A 23,875-nucleotide genomic window follows, 5' to 3' on the forward strand; every position below is an offset into this window, starting at 1 on the left:
CTAATGTTGTAATGGTCACCCTTTTGCATCCTTATTTATGTCTTCATTTATAATACTTTATAACTTTGTGTTAATGAAATTAGCATCCATATTCATTCATTCATTAATTTTCTTTCGGCTTAGTCTCTTTATTCTTCAGGGGTTGCTACCGTGGAATGAACCACCAACTTATCCAGCATATGTTTTTCACAGCGAACCCAGTACTGGGAAACACCTATACACTCGCACTCACACACGCACTCATACACTATGGCCAATTTAGTTTATTCAATTCACCCATATCGCAAGTCTTTGGACTGTGGAGCACCCCGTATGAAACCCACACAACAAGGGGAGAACATGCAAACAGAGAAATGCCAACTGACCCAGCCGAGAATCATCAGGGACCTTCTTGCTTTGAGATGACAGTGCTAACCATTGAGCCACCATTTACTGTAAATGCCATTTAATTTATACTTTCTTTGTTTAGAGGCTTCCAAGGTTTCAAAATCGTAGGGTGCACAAAAATAAAAACAATATGGAAAGATTCATTCAAAAGAGGATCCAAACTGACTAGAATACAATATAATACAAGTATCTCATCAGGTCAGACTGTCTGAGATAATATAGATGACAGAGAATGGCTAAAGTACATTAACATCGAGTATAGCAAACATCAACATCTATGCTGAAAACACAGATTCACGTGTAAGTCAAGTCGTGGAGCCTTATAAATTACAAAATCATTTCATTTACGTACTGATCACTCTTATCAGCCAGTTCTTTTAAGTTAATCAAAACACAAACAGTGTGATCGGTATAACCTAATTCATCAGCACATTTGACCATGGTCTTATGTTTCATGGTTTTGAGGGATGTAAACAAAAACAATGGCCCCAATGTATTTCCTGTTTTACATCTTTAATTTCTATAGCTTCTGAGAATCCAAAAAAGAGCCACATATTGTTAAATAATCTTATGCTAGTGGTTTTAACATTAAATTATGATTGACTTGCCTCTTCTTACAGTTATGAAATAGTTTGAAACAAGCAGAAAATGTTCATGGGCCAATGACATGACCACATTGAAATGATCGATATTTTGGCAATAGCTAATAATACATTGATTGATTTTTCTTATATGCCAAAAATCATTGAAATATTGAGTAAAGATATTAAGTACATTTCCTACTGTAAATATATTAAAACATAATTTTAATTATTAATGTGCACTTCATTTGGACAAAATTCATTCATTCACTTAGTCCCTTTATTAATCTGGGGTCACCACAGCGGAATGAACCGCCAACTTATCCAGCAAGTTTTTACCTTCCAGCCGCAACCCATCTCTGGGAAACATCCACACACTCATTCACACACACACTCATACACTACTGATAATTTAGCTTTCCCTCACCTGTTTCGCATATCTTTGGACTGTAGGGGGAAATCGGAGCACCCAGAGGAAACCCACGAGAACATGCAAACTCCACACAGAAACATCAACTGAGCCGAGGCTCGAACCAGCGACCTTCTTGCTGTGAGGCAACAGCACTACCTACTGCGCCACTGCTTCAACATTAAAGGTGCTTTTCTTAACAAAAAAATAAAGATTCCAGATATTCAAATAGCTGTGTTTCTACAATACAAAACTTTATTTTCAGACTTGGATCTGAAATTTTTCTTGCATAACAGCATGATAAAAACTCCTTTCTAAGAGACAAAGACAAACAAACAAACACATAAATAAATAAATAGATAGATAAATGTATAAATAAATAAATAAATACATTCATTTTACACAGGCCTTCAGCTTCAATTAATGTACAATGATGTACAAATTACTTTTTTTTCACTTTATTAAATCTTGAGACTCTAAATAGACTTAAATTCATGATTTAACACATGGTTCAAAATGATGTTTCTTGACAGCCTTGTGAGGTTCTTGTAATACAAATGGTCATATAATTTCTCAAGAGGCTTTCCTACTATCTTTGAACAGATTTTAAGCTGGTTCATCAACTTTGTTTTTAGACTCACAGACAGATTCATATAGCATACAGAATTACAATATCGCAGAACACTGATAAGTACAGACATAAAAAAAATGTTCAAGAATCTTTATCGATGCTCAAAAAAAACTAAGATAATGCAAAAAATGATTCTTGGTTTCTGTCAAATATACTCCTATCCAAACAATCCATAAATCAATCAGCTCTTATGTAATTGTATATAAAAATTGGTTTGGTTTTTATTATTATTAGAGAGAGAGATTTGTCTTTAGTCATTTTTAGCAGTTGTTTTAATTCAATGAATACACATATGACAGTGTATCCCATTCACAAACATATTCAGTTGTTCTGCTCAATGCCGGTCAATCACCCTCCACTTTGTTGGTAGGGCCAGGTTAAATGTTTGAAATCCCAACCACTGTCTTCTCATTCTCCTTAGCTTAAAGTTCAAGATTAGCTCACTGTGAATTCAAGATCTCTGGCGCATGTGTACTTTGTTTCCTAAACTGTAAATGATTGATCGTATTACGCACTGAGCTTCTGTCTCGAAGCTCTCAGAGATGAATGAGTCCACAGAGAAGACGCAAGATGCCTCGGGAGCAGCTGAACACTCTCTGCTTTAAAATGAGAGAAGGATTGCCTAAATGGAGAGATGTTTTCACATGGTGAGTGTGTAAGACCATAGTGAAAATCAGGCTTTTATTTTATCCTCAATGGATCACTCTTAAGTTATGCTGTTGTGTTATTTTAGTATTATTCATGTTGTTTTATAAATAGTTTAAAATAGCCTCCAAAGAAATATTTTCAGTTTTCATTTTTAACTTTAGCACCGCAGTGGCGCAGTAGACAATGCTGTCACCTCACAGCAATAAAGTCATTGGTTTAAGCCTCGGCTGGGTTAGTTGGCGTTTCTGTGTGGAGTTTGCATGTTCTCCCTGCGTTCATGTGGTGCTCCAGTTTCCCCCGCAGTCCAAAGACATGCGCTAAAGGTAAATTGGGTAAGCTAAATTGTTCGTAGTGTATGAGTGTAAATGAGTGTGTATGAATGTTTCCCAGAGTTGGGTTGGAGCTGGTAGGGTATCCGCTGCGTAAAACAATACTGGATAAATTAGTGGTTTATTCTGCTGTGGCAACCCCAGATTAATAAAGGAACTAAGCCGAAAAGAAAATTAATTAATGAATGAACTAATAATTGTTTATTAGTTTTTAATTAGATTTCAGTATTAGTATTCAGTATTTCTCAGATTCCATAAATAAGTGTCAATTTTCTGAAATTGAGAGTTATACACATCACATGAAGGCTGAATAAGTAAGCTTTTTTATTGATTTATGGTTGGTACAACTATTTGAATATTTGGAACCTAAGGGTTCAGAAAATTCTTAATATAGAGAAAATTGCCTTTAATGTCGTCAAATTAAAAATTAAAATTGAACATTACTAATCAAATATGTGGATTTATTTATAATAGCAAATTTACTTAATATGTTCATGAAACATTCATTCATTCAATCATTTTCCTTTGGCTTAGTTCCTTTATTCCTCAGGGGTCACCATAGTGGAATGAACCCCCAACTTATCCAGCATATATTTTACAAAGCGGATGCCCTTCTAGCTGCATCCCAGTACCAGGGAAACACCCATACACACTCACTTACACTCATACACTATGGCAAATTTAGTTTATTCAATTCACCTGTATTGCATGTCTTTGGACTTGTGGGGTAAACCAGAGCACCAGGAGGAAACCCACGCCAACACGGGTTGAACATGGAAACTCCACACAGAAATGCCAACTGACCCAGCCAGGACTCAACCTTCTTGCTGCCAGGCGACTGTGCTAACCACTGAGCCACTGTGAAAACAATCTTTACTTAATATTCTAATGATTTTTGGTTATTGTTACAATATACCCATAAAACAAGGCTGGATTTTTGGTCAAGGGTCACATACTATATTTGTATTATAGTTGTTTTATTTTTATGTATGATTTCTTTTGCAAAAACCAATAAACACAATTTTGACACATTTTCCTGTCATGCTTTCTTAGGGCAAATTAGCTCTTCGATGCAGAACAAAAACATGATTTATGAAATTATTAAAAACATTTTCAAATGAACTTGTCATATATAGTTTATACATAAATTTTAGAGCAATCATTTACACTCAAAAAAATATTTTTGTTTCTTGTTCACTTATTTAAAATGACCTAACCCAGCCTTTTGGTGCTGAATCTAAGTAAGAGGTTCTAAATATTCATGAATTTATTTCTCCTGTTGAACGCAAAACAAGACATTATGAAGAATGTTGGGAAAAAATTTCCATTGACATCCAAAAAAATGCTATGGAAGTCAATGGCTATTTATTCCAACAGTCTTCAGTATATCTTCCTTTGTGCTCAACAGAAAAAAAATCCTCAAACAGGCTCTGAACAATTAGAGAATGAGCAATGGTGACAGAATTTATCCATGTCCGTGTGTGAACTATCCCTTTAAAAATGTCATTAGAAAAGAATCGTCTCAAAACCTTGATAAAAGATTGCAATGATTCCAGTGGATGTTGATTGCAGGCAGCTGTTGAAGATTCTGCTGATGGGACAAGGCCTCTCAGCTCTGATCTGTGGCACTGCTGTAACATCACAGTATCTGGCATCCGTTTACTATCTGAATACCCCTATGCTGCAGAGCTTTATTAACTACACACTCCTGGGCATCACTTACACCATGGCACTTATCTTCAGAAGAGGTATTTGATCACGAATCATCAGATTTTCAATGAATTTCAATCTCTTGTTTCAATCTTGTTCATTATTTAAAGCTCTTCAGATATCTGACACTTTCTGGCATGCGATATTCAGGATGCCTCTCTTTTAATGTAGGTGATGGAAATATTTTGCAGATATTAAAGACAAAATGGTGGAAGTATCTATTGTTGGCGGTGGCAGATGTGGAGGCAAATTATGCAGTGGTGAAAGCATACCAGTACACCACATTAACCAGCATACAGGTCAGATTAGATCATATACAGTATCATTATCATTCTCTCATGCTCACTAGGTGTGCTGATTAAAATACAGTAAAAACAGTAATATTGTGAAATAATAGTAGATTTGATATTAGTATTTTCTGTTTGAATATATTTTAAAATTGTCATGTATTCCTGTGATTTCCATCTGAATTGTCAGCATTTTTAGTCTGGATCAGTCTGGATATTTAAGTAAATTAGTTATCATAATACATGTCTTTATTTTCATTTTTTTCAAAAAGACAAGTTTACTTTAAAAAGTTATTGATTACTAAGTACTAATACTATTATTAAATTGTATTTGAATTTATTTTACATATAAACTAGGTCTGAAATGTAATTTCAAAATGATATTTTAATTGTTTGATTGTATAATACTACTTAAAATCCTTAAAATCCTTAAATAAAGCGCATACACAATATAAGTTAAACTTTTATTTCTTTACATTAAAGTCAAATTTTGCCCTTTAGGTTTTTTAATATATATATATACTTAACCCTTATGTACTTTTTGGGGGATGTTTTTATCCACTCTGGGGTGATTTTGAGTCTTAATTTGGCCATAGATTTTTCTGTCTCAGCTAGCAGAATGATTTTTGGTGACAAAACTTATATTGACACATATTTTGACAAAATGCTTTGCAATTTTCTTAAAATCTCAACAGTATACTCTGGACAAATGTACTACCCTTTTGTTATGTTTGGGATGAAAACATCCTCTAATTTAAACTGCTGTAAAAAAGCATTAGATGAAATGTTCTTTCTTAGATTAGATGAAATGAGATGATTAGATGAAATGTTCAATCTTTTTTTTTTTTTTTTTGCATACATTTTTTACCTTTTATTAAAGTCTTGGACATGTGAAACAAAATCGCCTTTTAGGCATTGTTTTTGATTGAATTTCAGTTTTTCTCCCAAACTGGTGGCTGTTTTTGCCCCATTGACTTCCATTATAACCACATTTTTTTAAATGCAAAACCATGACTTTATATAATCAAGTATTTTTGATTGTTGGTGATTTTATCCTGTTGGGAAGAGGTAAAATCTGTCATTTTAACTGTTGATCATCAGTTGGCACCAATAAACCTTTAGATAGGCCTGTGCAAAAAAAGCTTAGTTTCTGGAGTATAAGAGCAAAGTGTTGCAACATAGGCTCATTCTGAAAACATAACCCTATATTTCTGGAGATCACGAATTACGTAGCCAGAGCTACGTATGGCTGCATTTCATCTTTCAAACGAATGCTACAGGGCAGTATGACGCCATTCCTTTTCTTGCTAACCAGCTGACCGGTTAGTTTTTCTGGTAGCTTGACACGTACGTTGGGTCAACCTGTGCTTTTCAATATACTATAGGTTAGGTTGGGCGAAGCAGTGGCGCAGTAGGTAGTGCTGTCGCCTCACAGCAAGATGGTCGCTGGGTCGCGGGTTTGAGCCTCGGCTCAGTTGGCGTTTCTGTGTGGAGTTTGCATGTTCTCCCTGCGTTCGCGTGAGTTTCCTCCAGGTGCTCCGCTTTCCCCCACAGTCCAAAGACATGCGGTACAGGTGAGTTTGGTAGGCTAAATTGTCCGTAGTGTATGAGTGTGTGTGAATGTGTGTGAGGATGTTTCCCAGAGATGGGTTGCGGCTGGAAGGGCATCCCCTGCGTAAAAAATGACTGGATAAGTTGGCAGTTCATTCTGCTGTGGCAACCCTGGATTAATAAAGGGACTAAGCCGACAAGAAAATGAAATTAAATGGGTTGGGTTTAGGGAAGGAGGAGGGTGGGGGGATAAGTCGGTTGGTCAGTCAGTCAGTGAGTTAGTCAACAGTGGCCTCTGGTGGATTTACGTAAAAAGAGCTGTTGCAAATGGCACTAAACAGCAGGAAAAATAACATGAGATGTATTCTGCTCTCTCCAGAAATGTACACTGTAAAAAATCTTGGGTTCCACATGATTCTTTCATGTTGTCCCAACACAAATTGATTAAGTTAACTCAAATATTTTTACAAATTCAAGTGGATTAAACATAAAACAATCAAGTTGTCCTCCGCAAAGACTTAAAAAATGTGTTGGTTCAACTCATATTAAATAAGCAGTTTTAACAAGCAGCAACGTAATTTATTGAGTGTATATAGGGCTATCAGAATGAGTCTGGGTTGCATTAAAGTGTGTGTATGTTTGTCTGTGAGTGTGAGAGTGACTTTTGTGCACTTGTGTCTGAGAAAACCTCAGCTCTCAGAACTACAAGGAGTAAACAAAAACAAAGACTGTATTTATGCACCAACAAATGTGGTTATACAATTGGACAGAAACAGCCGCTAGCAGTAAATTAGAGAGAAAAAATGAAAATCTAACAATGCATCAAAGCCAATGTTGTTACTAATTGTTCACATGTCAGACTGTGATACAAGGTAAAGAACTACAGTCCACAACTACTTTTTATTTTTATAATACGTCAGTGTGTGTGTTTTTTCACCAAATCAGTGACATCATTTGTGAACTTGGCAATTAAAAAGTTAAAATCCTGTAATTTTTAAAAACATAGTAGTTTTGATCAGGACTGAGGTTGATTGACAAATTTATGCAAGAAAAATTAAAAAATATATTTATCTTATGCATTTCAGCAGTATAATAACTCTATAGTTGAAAATAAAATTCTTACTCTGCCTGTGTGACTTGATTTAAAGTATTTAAGATAAGTAAATTATAAGTAACTTATTAAATGATCTAAAAAATCAATAGCAAACTCTTACTTTTCAGTAAATAAGCCATTTAATTACAGTAAATAGTTACATTGTAATGAATTATGCTTGAATGAATTATATTTGATGAATACAAGTATTAAATATTGTTTTTAAAACAGTTCTAAACGTTTAAGCATTTTAATTTGCATTTCACAATGTAACACATTAACAAAAGCATTGAAATACTTAAAGCAAACAGTTATTTCATCAACCAACCTTCTTGTCTGTGTTTCAGCTGCTGGACTGCTTTATTATCCCAGTTTTAATGATCTTGTCCTGGTTCTTCCTGAAGACCCGCTACAGGATCATTCATTATGCAGCTGTAGGCATCTGTCTGGCCGGGGTGGGAGCCATGGTGGGAGCAGACATCCTCGCTGGACAAGACCAGGGATCATGTGAGGAGCAAGATGCTTCTCTGGAACAAAATCAGCTACAAAACTTTGTATAAGTCAAACCATAATCATTCCTGTGTCTGTCAACAGCCAGTGACGTGCTCCTGGGTGATGGTCTGGTTTTAGTTAGTGCCACTCTGTATGCCATCTCTAATGTGTGCCAGGAATACACAGTGAAGAATCTGAGCCGGGTGGAGTTTCTGGGGATGGTTGGCCTCTTTGGGTCTATTATCAGCGCAATCCAACTGTGAGTTTGGTTCTGAAAAATTACAAAATACTCCCTAAAGCGATAGTTCACCCAAAACCGAAAATTTTATCATGGTTTATTCTCAGGTTGCAAAGATATTTAAAGGTGCTGTATGTAGTTTTTGACTCATCTAAAGAATGAAAAATAATATAATATTTTTGCAGATATTTAAGATACATGAACATACTTGTTTATCTTAAAAACAAAGCTAAAGTCAAATATTTTGCTTTAAAAATGTGTTTTCCGTGTCAGAACGAAATGGTAAGGGTTATAATCTATTTAATACATATAAACCCACTTTAGCATTACTAAATTTACATGCTGAATCACTCATATGTGTTTAGTTCTAAAGTTTAATTTCAAACAGTTTATTTTATTTTCAAAACCTGAGGTGAACTATCTGCTGCTGCTTTCAGTAGTATGGCAATAAATGTCATGTAAAATGGCATTCAAACTCACATTGTTACGCCTGTTTCACACCGCAAGCGTCAGCGGCGCGTGAGCAGAGCGTGAGCAGCGCGTGTGTTTTCGGCGTCCATGTTAACAGATTAGAGCTTTCATACCGCACGCAGCAGCAGCAGCGCGTCAGAGCGAGGCGTGAGCGTCGCCGAAGCAGCAGTGCAGCGATAGTTTCGGCGCTGAGTCTATTTTTGACGCACTGCTCACGCTCAAAGTGACAGTGCATTGATAATGACCAAAACACATTGAATGACAGTAAAAAGTAGCAATTTTACCCAATACATGCGTTAATAATGTCAAATGATTTATATATATCATTCAAATGTACTTAAAACGATTAAAAAACGGCAACAAACATTTATTTAGGCCCGAACTACAAAACCAAATGTAAAACCATTTTAGTATCAGTTTCGCTTAAGTTGCACGCTAGTGTTTAAGGAGAGGGGAAATAGAATATTTACGGGATTTGTAGTCTATAGCGAAGTGTATTGTGGGTAGTGTAGTTCGACACGCATACTGGATTATGTGAGCTCGCTGTGTTCTGTGCAGCTGAGCAGAGCAAGAAAGTTTAATCGGCTTTGTTTTATGTTCACTCGAGTTATTCCTACCGGGAGCTGTTTGCACTGTGAATCTGACAACACGAAAATAAGTAAAAGAATGGCATGCATTGGTTACTTTTGTCCGTCTCATCATCTGCACGAGCATGAATTAACGAGCTGTTATTCTGCCGCTGGACATCACTGAAGCGGAGAAAGTAACACTAGTTTGATCATGTATAAATATCATTATAACTATATTGTATAAATATGATTATAACTAGGTCTACAGCAACCTGATATTTCAAAAAACAAATGACATGATATCACAGACGATTGTCTTCTGACTGTAGACACTTCTCATATAAGTTAGCTTGAGAAGCATACAGTACTATTGGATCTATAAAATTCGTAAAATAAAGATTTGCAGGTTAAAGAAACAGCATAGGAGGGGCTTTGGTGCAGATGAAAAGTTTAAAAAGTGTATTTGTATACAGAGAGACATGGGTAACTAGGTAGAATAGACAGAGATAGGTTGATCTCTGCAGCAGCTGCCGAAGAGCTGCGTGCTGCAGACGCAGCTGGTGTGAAAGTCAAACGCCTGCGTGCTGCTAATGCTCGACATACGCGCTGCGCACGCTCTGCTCACGCGCTGCTGACGCTTGCGGTGTGAAACAGGCGTTAGCATTTAACACTAAATAAAGCACATGAGGTGTACCTGTGGTAATCATTGTCAGTTTTCTATTGTTAACCTGCGAGAAATATAACCTGTTTCTAACATACCAATTTGAGGTGTTGGTTAGGACAAAAACTCCTTTTAATATTAAAAATATTAATTATATCGGGTGCCGTTGCTTTTATTTAGAACTTGGTTTAAATCACTCACTCCTGTCCTCAATCCGGCAACCTAAGCTTGCGTTTGTTTTGATCCAGGAATGCAATACCTAGTTCAACCACTGGGTGTCAAACTTACATACTGCACCTTTAAGTTCGTTTTTCTACTGTTAAACACAAAGGAAGATATTGTTAAGAATGCTGGTGGAGAAACAGTCATTGATAGAGACAGAATACATAGGCTATTTCCATACTAGAAGGAAAACAATCCAATCCTCTCCATTGACTTTCTATGGAGGGAATCTGCCACGCTGTCATTCCTAAATAATTACAAAAAACTAAACAATCCACAAAAGCAGCTGTGTGACATGGTGTACAGCAGACAAAACGAAGAAAACAGAACTAAGTTTTTATAAACTACAAACTGTAAAAACCAGCTATTTAAGGGGGACAATACATGTAGATATAGGTGGACGTGAAGCACCGTCAGCTCAAATAATGAGAAAATTGTGGGGATCCTGGCACTCTGTATGCCTCTGTGAGGAAAAAGCAGTCGCCTAAAGTTATTTGCGAGTGCCATAATTTAGCTAACAGCTTTTCCCACCAATGTTTGGTGAAAAAATAAAGTTGTAAATATTAAAATGTTTCATGTTGAGCCATTCAAATGGATCATTTCTCCAACAAAAGGCCCAGGTAAGAAAATCTAAGGGCTGACATGGACCAATAAAGTTTAGTTTTTTTATATATCTCCTCTTCACAGGTTCTCATAGAGTGCTGAGTAATCGTTGTAACATGGTTAAGAATAATGAATGTTTCCTGTTGTGGGTTAAGTTACATTCCAACAGGTGTAAAGCAAGCTCTTTAATAATACACACCGTGCCCTGCTTTTGTGTCCTTCAATTTTTTTTTTTTTTTTTTTTTGAGGTAGTGAAGGGGGTTTAGGAGAGTATATTAATCAACAGCTTTTAAAAATGTAGTTGTGTATTTAGCTTAGCTTGCTTACTCTGAAACTTTTTTTAATTCGTTTTTGCAATATAACACAAACACAACAAGGCAAAATTCCAAAAAAACGATTAACAACTTTTTTAATTAACAAGAATATTGTTTAATATAAACTGAATATTAACATCTTTCCCTAAAAAAAAAAGTATATATATATATATATATATATATATATATATATATATATATATATATATATATATATATATATATATATATATATATATAGATAGATAGATAGATAGATAGATAGATAGATAGATAGATACAATTTTTAGAAAACTGGGAGGACAACTTGAGCGAAACTTTTAACCACCATTAAAATAAATCAAACCAGAAAGTTCATATAAATATTAAAAAAAATTATGTGCTGTCGTTTCAATGTCAACCTCACAGGATGTACAATTGCTGTGATCTAAATTAAATCTATGTCTAAGAAACACTGAAGATGAGTAAATATCCTTGAATATTTTAAAGTGTACTTCTTTAGCTTTGGAGGTATGGGGAAGGAAAGAAACATTGCTTTTAATTCGACCTTACTCTGAAACTTGTCACATAGCAGTTTTAGCAGTTAAGCTTATTTTGTTCGCCAGAAATTCACCCCCAATGCAAAGTCAATGGAGTAGGTTGGATTGTCCATCAGTTTTTGATTCATCAGGTCATCATCAGATTGTCTCTTTAGTATTTTTTGTTCCTAATATGGTTGTCAATGGTTACTTTTTAAACATTCTTCAGAATATCTTGTTTTGTGTTTAACATGCAGAAAATAAAAATTAAGATAAAACATTACAACAACTTGACCGTGAGTAAATGAGGACATTTTTATATTTTTGGGGTGAACTGTCCCCTCAAGTCAACACCACATCATTTGTTTAATTTGGTCACTTGCAGAGGGATTCTAGAACATAAAGAAGTGGCTAACATTCAGTGGACATGGGAAAAGGGTAAAGTATGGGTTCTAATGCCATATGAAAATGCTTACCCGTTGTGTCAGTGATGTCATTTTATTGTTTTTCTCTCAGCTCTTCTCTTGTCTGGATATGCGCTCTGTATGTACGGCTTCTATAGCTTCATGCCTGTGGTGATAAAAAGGAGCAGTGCCACAGCGGTTAACCTTTCCTTACTCACCGGAGACCTCTTCAGCCTGTTCTTTGGGCTCTTTTTGTTCCATTATAACGTGAGTAAAGTAATTTATTCAGATTGTCTTTGATCAGTCTGCTTACTTAAATAAAAGTTGCTTCTGATTGGCTGATAGGGATATTTCTTAACTTAACAGAGGATCTGATGTTCGGAAACTTTGTAAAAGGGTTTTGTTAAATATACACAATGGGGGAAATAAGTTTTAAATATGTCAAGTTTTTTCCTAGTGGACAAGTACAGATTTTGGTAAAAACCCATACAATACAAACATAAAAAATAATACAAAACAAAAAATAAATACATAAATTGTGTTATAATAGTGTATGTGTAATAATGAAATGACAAGGAGAAAGTGCTGAACTACTGAAATGTATTTAATATTTTATATAAATGGCTTTTTTGGTGATGGCAGCTTAAAGACGCCTCTCATTGGGAGAATGTGGTCACATGCTCAGGTGTGATGTTTTTACAGACTTCAACAGACTTCAGTTTAAAAATCTGGCTGGTTCTGTGGGTATGGTCTATCAAATCTGATCTTTAGTTTGTATTTTATATTGGATTTAAGTCAGATGAATGGATGGGCCATTCTACAGCTTGATTTTCTTTCTCTAAAAGAATTTAAGAGTTTCCTTCATTGTCTTGCTGAAATGTCCACCCTGGTTTCATCTTCATCATCCTGGTAATGTAGATGTCGAAGTGAAGCAGCTAATATTAATTTACAATGACAAAGGGCAGAGGGTTGCTGAAGAACTAATGAAATATTTAAGCTGCTGTCTGGGCTTTCACTGCCTTTCTACAGCTCCTTTTTTCATGTGTTAAATACTTTACTTCTCTGTCATTTCATCACATAACAACTTCATTAGTAAACTAATTTTAAACTTATTTAATTTTTTTTAAACTAGTTTTGTTTTCTTTGCATATATGGATTTCTTTGGTTGGTACCAAAAATTTCAAGTCAACAGCACCTTTAGAAATATGTTTTCTGAGAAAAATGATGATGTATTCAATACTTATTTCCCCTACTGTATGAAAGAGTTCTCATACAGCAAGCTTGTTGACACTGGAATATTAAAAATAAAAATAACCTTCAGGCACTTAATGTAAAGCATTTTTTTTATCGTCTGTAGACTCATGTGATTTTATCCTGGACTTTCCCACTAGAATACTGTGTGCATGATTCAGCATCAGTCTCTCCACCCAAACCCAAAAATCCTTTAAAGTCCTTTAAACCACGTGCTTAGGCTTACATCAAAAATAAAATGAGCTAAGGTATGCTAAAAAATTATGCAATAATACATTTACTCCACTTTTTCCGATCAACCTTTAATCTAATTAATGAAGAACATGACTGCAGTTTCTAAGTAAAAAAAAACAAAACACTACTGGTCAGTATAATGACTTCATCTTGTGTTTCTTTTAAAACTAAGAATTTTTCACAGGGCCATGTTACCAACAAATACAGAATTATTTCTGAGCAGTTTTTTGCACAACACCAAACATATGCCACAAAACACCTTAATGTTGTCTATGATTTGTAATCAACTACATTTGCCTCAACTGCCTATCTCCATATAGACAATTTCTGGTTTGCTGAATTATACACATCCACTTGTTAAGTGGTGACGTATGGAGCACTGTTTCTGGAAATAAGCCACAACTCATTTGAATGGACTTTTAGTCCACTTTTTAGTCACGTCACACATTGAAGTGAATTTTATATAAAATCATGGTGTACACAACAGTGTCTGGACTTGCTGCATCACAGACACCAATAGTTTAATAATTTCTTCAAGAGGTAACACTTAGCTCATGATTTATGCATAGCTTGTTTGGCATGCTGTCCCGGGAAAGAGCCCTGAGCTCAATGGATCCTCGAGCCCCTTGCAGGGTGAGGGGAGATTGAGCTCAGGTTGATCTCAAACTCCGCCGCTGCTGAGGCCAAGGCGAACTTCCTGAAAGTGAGATATTATAAAAAGGTTTAGGCTTATCAATAATATAGAGGACATTTGGATGGTGGGAGGAAACCGGGGAACCCGGGGGAAACCCACGCAGCCACAGGGAGAATATGCAAACTCCACACAGAAATACCAAATGGCTCAGCGAGGACCCAACACCACTGGTATTCTTGCTGTGAGGCAACAGTGCTAGTCACTGAGCCACCGCGCCGCCCATTCTGTATAAAGGAGGAAGTAGGGGAGGAGGGGGGTTTCTTCCAGACGAAGATAGTTGTAGAAAGGAAATAAGGATATATATATAGTGACTTGGGATCCTTTGATTGGAAGATCATGATTAGCTAATGTGGACCAGCTGGGTCAATCATAAGCACATGCTCCTCTCGAAATTAGTTTAAAAATTAAACTTCACTAAAAAAAATGACACACTTTCTGGACATCTGATATTAGTTTGATAGAGCGCTTGGACCGAATAGGGTCTGTCTGCGAACTGTAAGACAGGGCGTAATAAAATGTAGTCGGCAAGATGGCGTTGTACATCAGTTAATAACATCTACACCTACTCCACACCTAAACCCAACCATCACAGTTATTAACGTCTATACCTACTGTACCACAACCCTAAACCCAACCATCACCGTTTTAAATGTCTACACCTTCCCCAAACCTAAACCCAACCATCACAGTGATTCATACTATACCCAACCCTTAAACCAACCATCACAGTTGTTAATGTCTACACCTTCCCCAACCATCACAGTTATTAACACCTATACCTACTGTACTACAACCCTAAACCCAACCATCATCGTTATAAACGTCTACACCTTTACAAACCCTGAACCCAACCATCACAGCTTTTAAATTAAAGGCTTGAGTTGCAGAAGCTTCATACTTGATGCTGTTTATACTTGATGCACTCGCCATTGTGCTGTTATTTGTAACCGCATGGGGTGACGCCTACTAAAACGGATGAAGAAGTTAGGAGTTGCATGTTGAATGAATTTAATAATATAGCTAATTAAATGGTTGTGGATAAATTTGGAGAAAATACTTGTAAGTATTTCCGACATCTTGCCAACAACATTTCGCTGTGACATCTCGCATGATTCAATGGGATCTCGAAAACTACAAGTTACGCCTCTTCATCTTACACCCCCGTCTTGCAGTCCGCAGACAGATACACTTGCTTGGACCTGGAAGTCGCTTTGTGTGACATCACACTTAACAAGCAGATAACAAAAAACACCCTATAGAACTTTTTTTCAGATTCACAAAAATGTAGACAGCGCCCTCTAGTGGATTAGTGCAACTGGAGCACTGTATTTTACATTCTGCTAAAATATAGGCTGAGGTACATATTTCTAATGAGCCTGGGTTGGTTTTCTTAACTTGCATTGTGTTTGAGCTCTCTCAGCCACTGTAGCCTTCTGCATATGTCCCTCCAGATTTATCTTTGTTTAGACAATTTCTAGATGTTGTTTATTTCATACAAATGGTGTAATAAAAATGCATAATTTTTCAGTCCATCCTCACCTCATGTGTTGTTCCTCAGTTCTCAGGCTTGTACATCGTGTCGTTGGTGGGAATCCTCATTGGGTTCATCATGTTTAACACCGTTCCGACGTTAAGCAGACTTTCTGACCCGCTGTCTGATGAAGAAGGTGTTGACAATCACACAGCGGACACTGACAACAACAGTATTGAAGGCTGTGAGGGAGAGATCAGCTGTGCACATGCAGAGCAGAGAGAAACACCACCAGCATGTGCCGTCATAAACAGTGTCAAACTCTAGTCTCCATCAATTCTGTTCACTTTTCATAGTTTTTAATATAATGTTATGTTAACATCAAACAAGTGACATTGCACACTGAGTGCAAGTAAATGTTTAGAAAAGCGATCACCAATACTGGCCTGGAGGGCCAGTGTCCCTGCAGGGTTTAGCTCTAACTTGCCTCAAACACACCTGCCTGGGTGTTTCAAGTATACCTAGTAATAGCTTGATTAGCATTGTCAGGTGTGTTTAATTAGGGTTGGCGATAAAATCTGCAGGACACCGGCCCTCCAGGAACAAGTTTGGTGACCACTGGTTTAGATCATGACCCCATACATTTTTTGATCATATATTTTGTGTTTAATCATATACTGCATTGCCATATTCACTGTAAAATATCTGCTAGTTAACAGGTTACTTTCACATGGTGTTTTCTGTTTTTTTACAGTTCTGAATTGCATTATGGGATCTGGATCATGCTCTGTCAAATTTTAAATATTGAAAATTCAACACTGCAGATGAACAAGTTTGAGACAATATATTATTTAAGAAATAATACAGAGAGAATTGAGATATTTAAAATAACTAATAAAGTATGGGCAGTTTGTTACCAGGTTTTTGTAGCGTAATCCTGGGCCTATCACTTCAAACCTTTCAACATCAAAAGCCTTAGGAGGAAAAATCAAGATCCCAGAATGCAAGTCATAAATAAGTGGAAAACAACATCAATCACCAAATACGGAAAACTGTTCATTTACAAGTATTTTTTTACAGTGCACTCTCAGAAATAATGGTACACGAGCTGTCACTGGGGTGGTACCCTTTCAAAAGATACAGGGTTGTACTTAAACGGTGCACATCGGTACCTTAAGGTATATATTAGTACCTCTAGGTTTTAAGAGGAACATTTTTGTACTTATAATAAGTAGCCTTAAGGTATTAATATGGACCTTTTAGGTACAAATTTGCACCTTTTGATAAGGTACCACCCCAGTGACATCTCACGTACCTTTATTTCTGAGAGTGTGGAGTAGTAAAACAAAATTATAAGCTCTGGGAATTTTTTTTATAAATATTTCTCAAGGGCATAGCGTAAAGCTTGTATTTGTTACCATTTATCCAGACTCATGTGATCATATCCTGGACTTTTCCACCAGAATATTATATAAACATTGTCCAAACTCCAAAACTGTTCGAACATCTAAACTCCAAAACTGAAGTCCTTTAAAGCACAAGTGAAGAATTGGGTTGCATTTATCAGCTCGTAATACTCTGCACGATTGATTCAGACTGTGAGGACTCATTTTGTGGGCTGATGTTTGTTTGATTTCTGCTGGATGAACAGCGGGGCTGAATATGCTAATGAATCATGTGGTTTTGCTCTGTAATCTCATGGCATTTGTACTTTGCCTGGAAAGTCTTGCATTCCCAGATGTTCTCCACAAAACTCCTCTGTTTGTCTTTTAGATTATTGTTGTTATATGCTGATTATGGAAGGCATTTGCAGTTTAGAGAAGATCTAAAAGAATAATAAAGTTGCGCAATAAACACCACTTGTGCATCAGTTTGACTGAATATTAAGATGTAAAACGTCCCTCCTTCCACTTTTAGAAGTCATGAAAATAGCTTAGAATCACTATGATGATTTCTAGTAGTCAGATGATACTTTTTCCAGCATTTAAAATAAAGCAAAAAACCCTTCGAAGAAACACACTGAAAAAATGATCTGTTGGATTTACTAAATATTTTAAAGGTAACTGATTACAAACAATTTGGGCTGAATTTAAACACCAATAAAATTGAGTAATGTTTAACTTAATTTGTGTTTAAATTCAGCCCAAATTGTTTGTAATCAGTTACCTTAAAAATATTTAGTAAATCCAATGAATCATTTTTTCATCGCATGGTAGGGTGATGTCAATTGATGTAACCAGTATCTTTCATAAATAAAATAATTATACACGAAAATACATGCAAAATGAAGTTTATTTTGCCTAATTTAGTGTATTAAAATTGCTTTTAAATAATGTTAGTCAAATATTATATAGATATCAGATGTTTTCAGCATATGTCCAGACAAATGTTGCAAAAGCTCATTAAACTGTACATTTAGCGATTATAACTCGTGAAATACATTTTCTTGTGCTATTTTCAAAAAAGTACCAGGTTGGACCCGCTTTTGCCTTCAGAACTGCCTTAATTCTTTCTGGCATAGATATAACAAGGTACTGGAAATATTCCTCGAGATTTTGCACCATATTAACAGTTGCTAAAGATTTGTTAGCTGCACATCCATGATGCAAATCTCCTGTTCCACCATATCCCATTTGAGATCTGGTGACTGTGAAGGTCATTTAAGTAGTGAACTCATTGTCATGTTCAAGAAACCAGTCTGAGATGATTCACGCTTTATGGAATGGTGCGTTATCCTGCTGGAAGTAGTCAACAGAGGTTGGGTACACTGTGGTCATAAAAGGATCGACCCATGCTTTCAGTTGTTGACGCTAAATTGTGACATTACCAACCGAATGTCACAGCAGAAAATCATCAGAGACTCATCAGACCAGGCAACGTTTTTCTAACCTTAATTGTCCAATTTTGCTGAGCCTGTGTATATTGTAGCCTCAGTTTCTACATACCTCGGTTGTAATGTGTTGAGTGGTAATTTGACTTACTGTTGCCTTTCTATCAGCTCCAGCCAGTCTGGCCATTTTTTTCTGACCTCTGGCATCATCAAGGCATTTGTGCCCACAGAACTGCCGCTCACTGGATATTTTCTCTTTTCAGATTCTTCTCTGTAAACCCTAGAGATGATTGTGCCCGAAAATCCCAGTAGATCAGCAGTTTCTAAAACAATCAGACCAGCCAATTTTTGGCAGCATTTGCATCATTTTACAGTTTTAGATATTCTTAACGTTTATAAAAAAAATACACAATAATTATTAATAATTTTTACTTACATAAAATCAACATAAATAAACTTTCTACTCTTGAAAGATGCTTTTTTAAAGTTTTTTTTTTTCATTTCCAAACCTTATTTTATCATTGACTTGTATTTTAATGATCGTGCAAAATCTATGTTACATGTTATTTGTGTCCGTGTTGTTTAGATTTTTCCTTTTTACTTTACTGCAACAACAATTAAAACACACAAATTCTACTGTGCATACGAGGTTTAATCTGCAGCTGAAATTCACAAATGTGCCCTAAAATATTTCCCTGGAATTCATAATCCAGTTTTTCAAGATTCAAGATAATTAGCTGTTTAAGGTTCAATAAATTTCAATAATTAATACAAAAAAGGGGGGGGCTTCATGGGGGCGCAGCAGGTAGAACGATCGCCTCACAGCAAAAAGGTTGCTGGTTCGAGCTGGGTCAGTTGGTATTTGTGTGTGGAGCTTGCATGTTCTCCCCAAGTTGGCGTGGATTTCCTTCGGGTGCTCTGGTTTCCCCCACAGTCCAAAGACATGCGGTACAGATGAATTGGGTAGGTTAAATTGGCCACACAGTATATGTGTGAATGAGTGTGTATGGATGTTTCCCAGTGATGGCTTGTGGCTGGAAGAGCATCCACTGCGTAAAACATTTGCTGGATAAGTTGGCGGTTCACACCAATGTGGCGACCTCAGATTAATAAAGGGACTAATAATAATAAAGCCGAAAAGAAAATGAATGAACAAAAAAGGCAAAAATAAGTAATAATAATCAGACAAACCTTTACAAAATCAATTGTGTCTGCTGTTTTACTCCCAATTCTGTAAAATGACAATGACAAAGCAATAAATAAATGTATCAAGAGTTTTTTTTTATTCAACATTTGTTCTTTTATTTATTTTTGCTCCTCTCATAACATAATTGACAGTTAGGTCTATACGCAGCCCCAAATTTACAGGCTATATACAACTTGAACTTTCTCCATAGGGAAAACACACTATATATACGCATATATATATATATATATATATAATATCAGTGTGGAAAGAGGTCTGAAAAGTTGCCCCAACATATATATTTATATATAACTGTACATGGTCCCAGAAAATTTAAAAAGAACATATTTTTAAAAGGTCAGCACAGAAACAGGAATCATCCATCTACATGCCAAAACAGCCACGACAATTTGTCTAAGAATGTGTACATCCTACAGAGTGTAAATACACAAAACTAACTGACAACCTAAATAAAACGTAAAATAAAAGCTCATTCTCTCTCTCTCTCTCTCTCTCTCACACACACACACACACACACACACACACACACACACACACACACACACACACACACACGTACGTACAAAACACACACAAACAAAGAAAGCAAATCAAATGCAGGGACTCTTGCGCAACACAATGCTAGTGTGATTTGTAAACCTGGTTTGGGACAACAGACTGGATCACAGTGTTAGTTTAAAGTTGTATTCCTTGCTTTTTTAATCTACCTGCAGAAGTGTGTCTGGCTCAATAAAGAAATCTTCCCATCCACGCATAATTCCTCCATTTCTCACACTCACACAGCTGTCCTGAAGCTTAAAGATGTTCATTAAAGAAACATGAGGTCACATCCATCCACATTTCACTTGCACCGTAATATTATTAAAGGGATCGTTCACTCAAAAATTTTAACTCTAGCTTTATTCGTTTCTTCACAAAAGAAGATAGTTTGAAGAATGTTAGAAATCGATAATCATTGACTTCCATAGTATTTGTTGTTCCTACTATGGACATAGCGTTGGGCCAATAAACGATATTATATCAAACCGCAATAACATTCATGTCAATAACAATGATAAGCTCTGGACTTTTTTACTCTATATTGATCTAAGAGCCAATCACACAGCAGAAATGTGTAACAATGGGAATCTAAAAGTGTGTTGATATTAAAGATGTATCGAATTTTTGGCCACCGAAAAGTCAATCGTTACAGGTTTACAACATTTTTCTAAATATCTCCTTTTGTGTGCAATTAAAAAAGAAATTTAAACTGGTTTGGAATGAGTAAATATTAAGTAAATAATGTCCGAATTGTTGGGTGAACTAGCCCTTTAAATCACAAACAGACACATACATAAAGCTTCTGTGATGTATTTGCCACACACACACACACACACACACAATTATGAATGCGTGTCATTTTAACTTATTTGCTACATGAAAACGTTCTGCACATGTAATCTCCGACATTAATCACCAGTGGCGAGATGAAGGCATTGAATGTGATGGAATACATTCAGAGAGACTTCCAGAACAATGTTTGCGCCAGCGAATGATTGTGTTAGCACTCGACGGATGTGAATTCATACTAGCGCACAGCTCAATTGAAGAAGGTGGCCTTGTTAGTGAATAAGTTAAGAGTGCATTTGCAACAAGAGCACAATAGAGGGCGACTGTGCAGCATTGAACAGGACTCCAGATCGACGAGGTTAAAGGCACTGCTGTCAGATTCCCGATGACCCACGTGACTGTCACACAACAGTAGTGTCTATGCCAGCTAGAGCACTACAGATAAGAAATCATGTAAACTCCGCAAAAGAAAGAGAGAAACATCTCACATATGCTCCAGGTGTCAAAAATGAGAGGTCAACTTGTGTGATTGACTACTAAACGAGGAAAAAACCTAAACTAATCTTGTTTTAGGAGGGTTTGTTTGTAACTGTTTCCCTCAGAAGCGTCGTCTTCTGAAAGTATTGTCATTTAGGCTATATTAAAGTGATGGACTACCCAAAAAAATTAAATTTACTCACCATTTATTCTCCCTCGTGTGGTAACGAAACTTTCTTTTTTCTGTTGAACACAAAAGAAAATAATTTTTTAAGTGTTGGAAACCGCTAGCCGTTTATTGTTAACATACTATGGAGGTCAAGCATCTACTGGTTTCCATTTGCTTGTGTTCGACAAAAAAAGGCTTAAAACAAGTAGAGGGAGAGTAAATGAAGACCAAACTTGTATTGTAAATATCATAACTTAAAAAAATCATTCTATAGTTAAAAAATAATAATGATTCGAAACAATCTTTTTTGCTGTGTAATTTTGATGCTACTGTACGTCTTGCATCAACTACAGTGGTAAAACATGACATCATGCTGTCCAGGTAAGTTGATATTAAAATGCTGATTCCCCCTCAAATTTATTCACTCTCATGTTTTTTGCAAACATCTACGACTTTTCTGCAAAATATAAAACGATGTTGTGTTCGAAATCAAACAAACGCTGAAAAACTGTATGCCAAAAGAGCAGTACATCCAAATGAATATAAAAAAGTAGGCGAAAAGTACCCTAATGCAAGTATGCCCAAAAATCATTCATATTAAGCATATTCATACTTAACACAAACATTCATTCAAATTCAAACAAACGACATACTGCGACAACATTCCATGCACAGCTAAACTTTTTTGTTAGGCGCACTGAAAGATAACAGGGTGTAAAAACACATTGGACCCTATTGACTTTTAGTGTATATCAAATAAACTAATCATATTCAAGCTTTGCAGAAGAAAGTTAGTCAGGTTGAAACAACATGAGGCTGAATAAATATATATATTTTTGGTCTACATCAGACACCAGACAGTACACTAAACCTGGTCTAGCAGGAGCATTCACATGAGGTGTGCTGTTAGTGTGAGGTATAATGGGGCTGCCTTTAAAACCAGTAGTCACACATTATAGGCTGGCTGACAGTCAATTTAGGCTGGGATCGGACCACAGTTTCATCAAAACACACTTCTCTAGCGCTCTGAACTGTGCCCACACATACACGTAGAACATATCTTGTCTTATATAATCACTATATAGTATTAGACATTCAATAAACTCTTTGTGTCGCTTTAGATACTTTCTTTTCCATTTGGAATGTACTGTAGCTTTATAGTGTCTGCAGTCTTGAATGGGGCGGAAGTGTCTTTGCGTGATTGGTCAGCGCTTTAGGCCAGCTTTAGCGTGCTGACTGGGAAGGAGGGCATGGTCACCATGGTGACCGGATTCAGGACGGTCTGGCCCACCAGCTGAGGGTGATGAGCGACGACTTGCGCGCCCACCGGCGTCTGTTTGGCCATGATGGCGGCTTGCGCGGAGGGTGCAGCCGTGCCGTTGATCTGGGCATGAGAGAGTGTGTGCGCGATGTGGCTCATGACCGCCGGCTGCGTGACGGTGACCGGCTGAGGGTAGATTCCTGGCAGGTGGGCGACAGTGATGTGGCTGATGGATTGAGGTCCGGGTGCCAGCTGAACGGGGCTGGAGGAGGAAGGAGCGATATGGGCCATGTGTTTGGATGCGGGCTGAATGACGTGGTTGACTGTTTGGATGACGGAGGCATGTGACGCTGATCCCGCATGGGCGATGACTGAGGGCTGCAGGCTGGCAGCGGTCACTATATGGGTGTGGGCTGGAGGTAGGGTTTGGGGAGCAGGAGCAGATGCCAGGCCATTAGGAGTTGAGGATAAAGTTGTGATCGGGGTGGCTGCGGCAATGGGGGACAATTGAGCCGAGGGCATGGGGAGTTTAGACTGTTTATGTGGGATATGGATGTGTTGTGTTAGAAGGGACGACAAGGGGTGAGATTTCTTTAACTCGGGCTGAAGCGCAGCAGGCACTTTGGGTAAGGCGGTGGGCATGGAGGATAAGCTGTCGTCATCGATGTCTTCATCAAAGTTGTCTTCACCTTCTGTAGAGATTGACAAAACAAAACAAAAAAAAGATTTCTTTTAGTTAAAAAAGGATAAAAATGAGTGGCTTTTGCTTGATTTGTATTAGATTTTAATCAATGTAGTGTTCTTTTATAAGTGTTAGCAGAAAGCTAGTGTTGG

At 36.8% G+C, this 23,875-nt stretch overlaps 2 protein-coding genes across 10 annotated transcripts in view; one reads left to right on the forward strand and one right to left on the reverse strand.

Annotated features, from left to right (window-relative positions):
• The first annotated feature begins 2,546 nt into the window (after positions 1 to 2,546).
• Positions 2,547 to 20,341, forward strand: slc35f2l (info solute carrier family 35 member F2, like). Of its 8 annotated transcripts, none has more exons than XR_012390865.1 (9): positions 2,547 to 2,655; positions 4,558 to 4,733; positions 4,867 to 4,994; positions 7,974 to 8,133; positions 8,221 to 8,377; positions 12,100 to 12,152; positions 12,231 to 12,385; positions 15,856 to 16,867; positions 17,057 to 17,645. XR_012390865.1 is itself a non-coding variant. In XM_017351066.4 (8 exons), the coding sequence occupies exons 1-8, from the start codon at positions 2,555 to 2,557 to the stop codon at positions 16,093 to 16,095; spliced, it is 1,170 nt and encodes a 389-aa protein (XP_017206555.2). In that variant the 5' UTR covers positions 2,547 to 2,554; the 3' UTR covers positions 16,096 to 20,341. The 8 variants fall into 8 exon arrangements, 4 of the variants coding, with proteins under 4 accessions (XP_017206555.2, XP_073779865.1, XP_073779866.1 ...); XR_012390864.1 differs by having other exon boundaries at positions 15,856 to 16,847; XR_012390867.1 differs by having other exon boundaries at positions 4,887 to 4,994.
• A 349-nt stretch (positions 20,342 to 20,690) lies between these two features.
• Positions 20,691 to 23,875, reverse strand: part of mnta (MAX network transcriptional repressor a) — a 35,387-nt gene continuing 32,202 nt past the window's right edge. For both annotated transcript variants that reach the window (XM_009291752.5, XM_073923762.1), the window contains one exon: positions 20,691 to 23,733. In XM_009291752.5, the coding sequence (XP_009290027.1) occupies positions 22,994 to 23,733 (740 nt within the window). In that variant the 3' untranslated portion in view covers positions 20,691 to 22,993. The remainder of the gene's footprint in view (positions 23,734 to 23,875) is intronic.

The sequence above is a fragment of the Danio rerio genome, chromosome 15 (assembly GCF_049306965.1).
Source record: "Danio rerio strain Tuebingen ecotype United States chromosome 15, GRCz12tu, whole genome shotgun sequence".
NCBI classification, from domain to species: domain Eukaryota; kingdom Metazoa; phylum Chordata; class Actinopteri; order Cypriniformes; family Danionidae; genus Danio; species Danio rerio.

Bases quoted from the DNA above. Each gene is read 5' to 3' on its own strand.
- slc35f2l (XM_017351066.4), top strand. From the start codon at position 2,555: ATGAGTCCACAGAGAAGACGCAAGATGCCTCGGGAGCAGCTGAACACT. The intron at 2,656-4,557 runs GTGAGTGTGTAA...TGTTGATTGCAG, and splicing joins TGGAGAGATGTTTTCACATG to GCAGCTGTTGAAGATTCTGC. The intron at 4,995-7,973 runs GTCAGATTAGAT...TCTGTGTTTCAG, and splicing joins CCACATTAACCAGCATACAG to CTGCTGGACTGCTTTATTAT.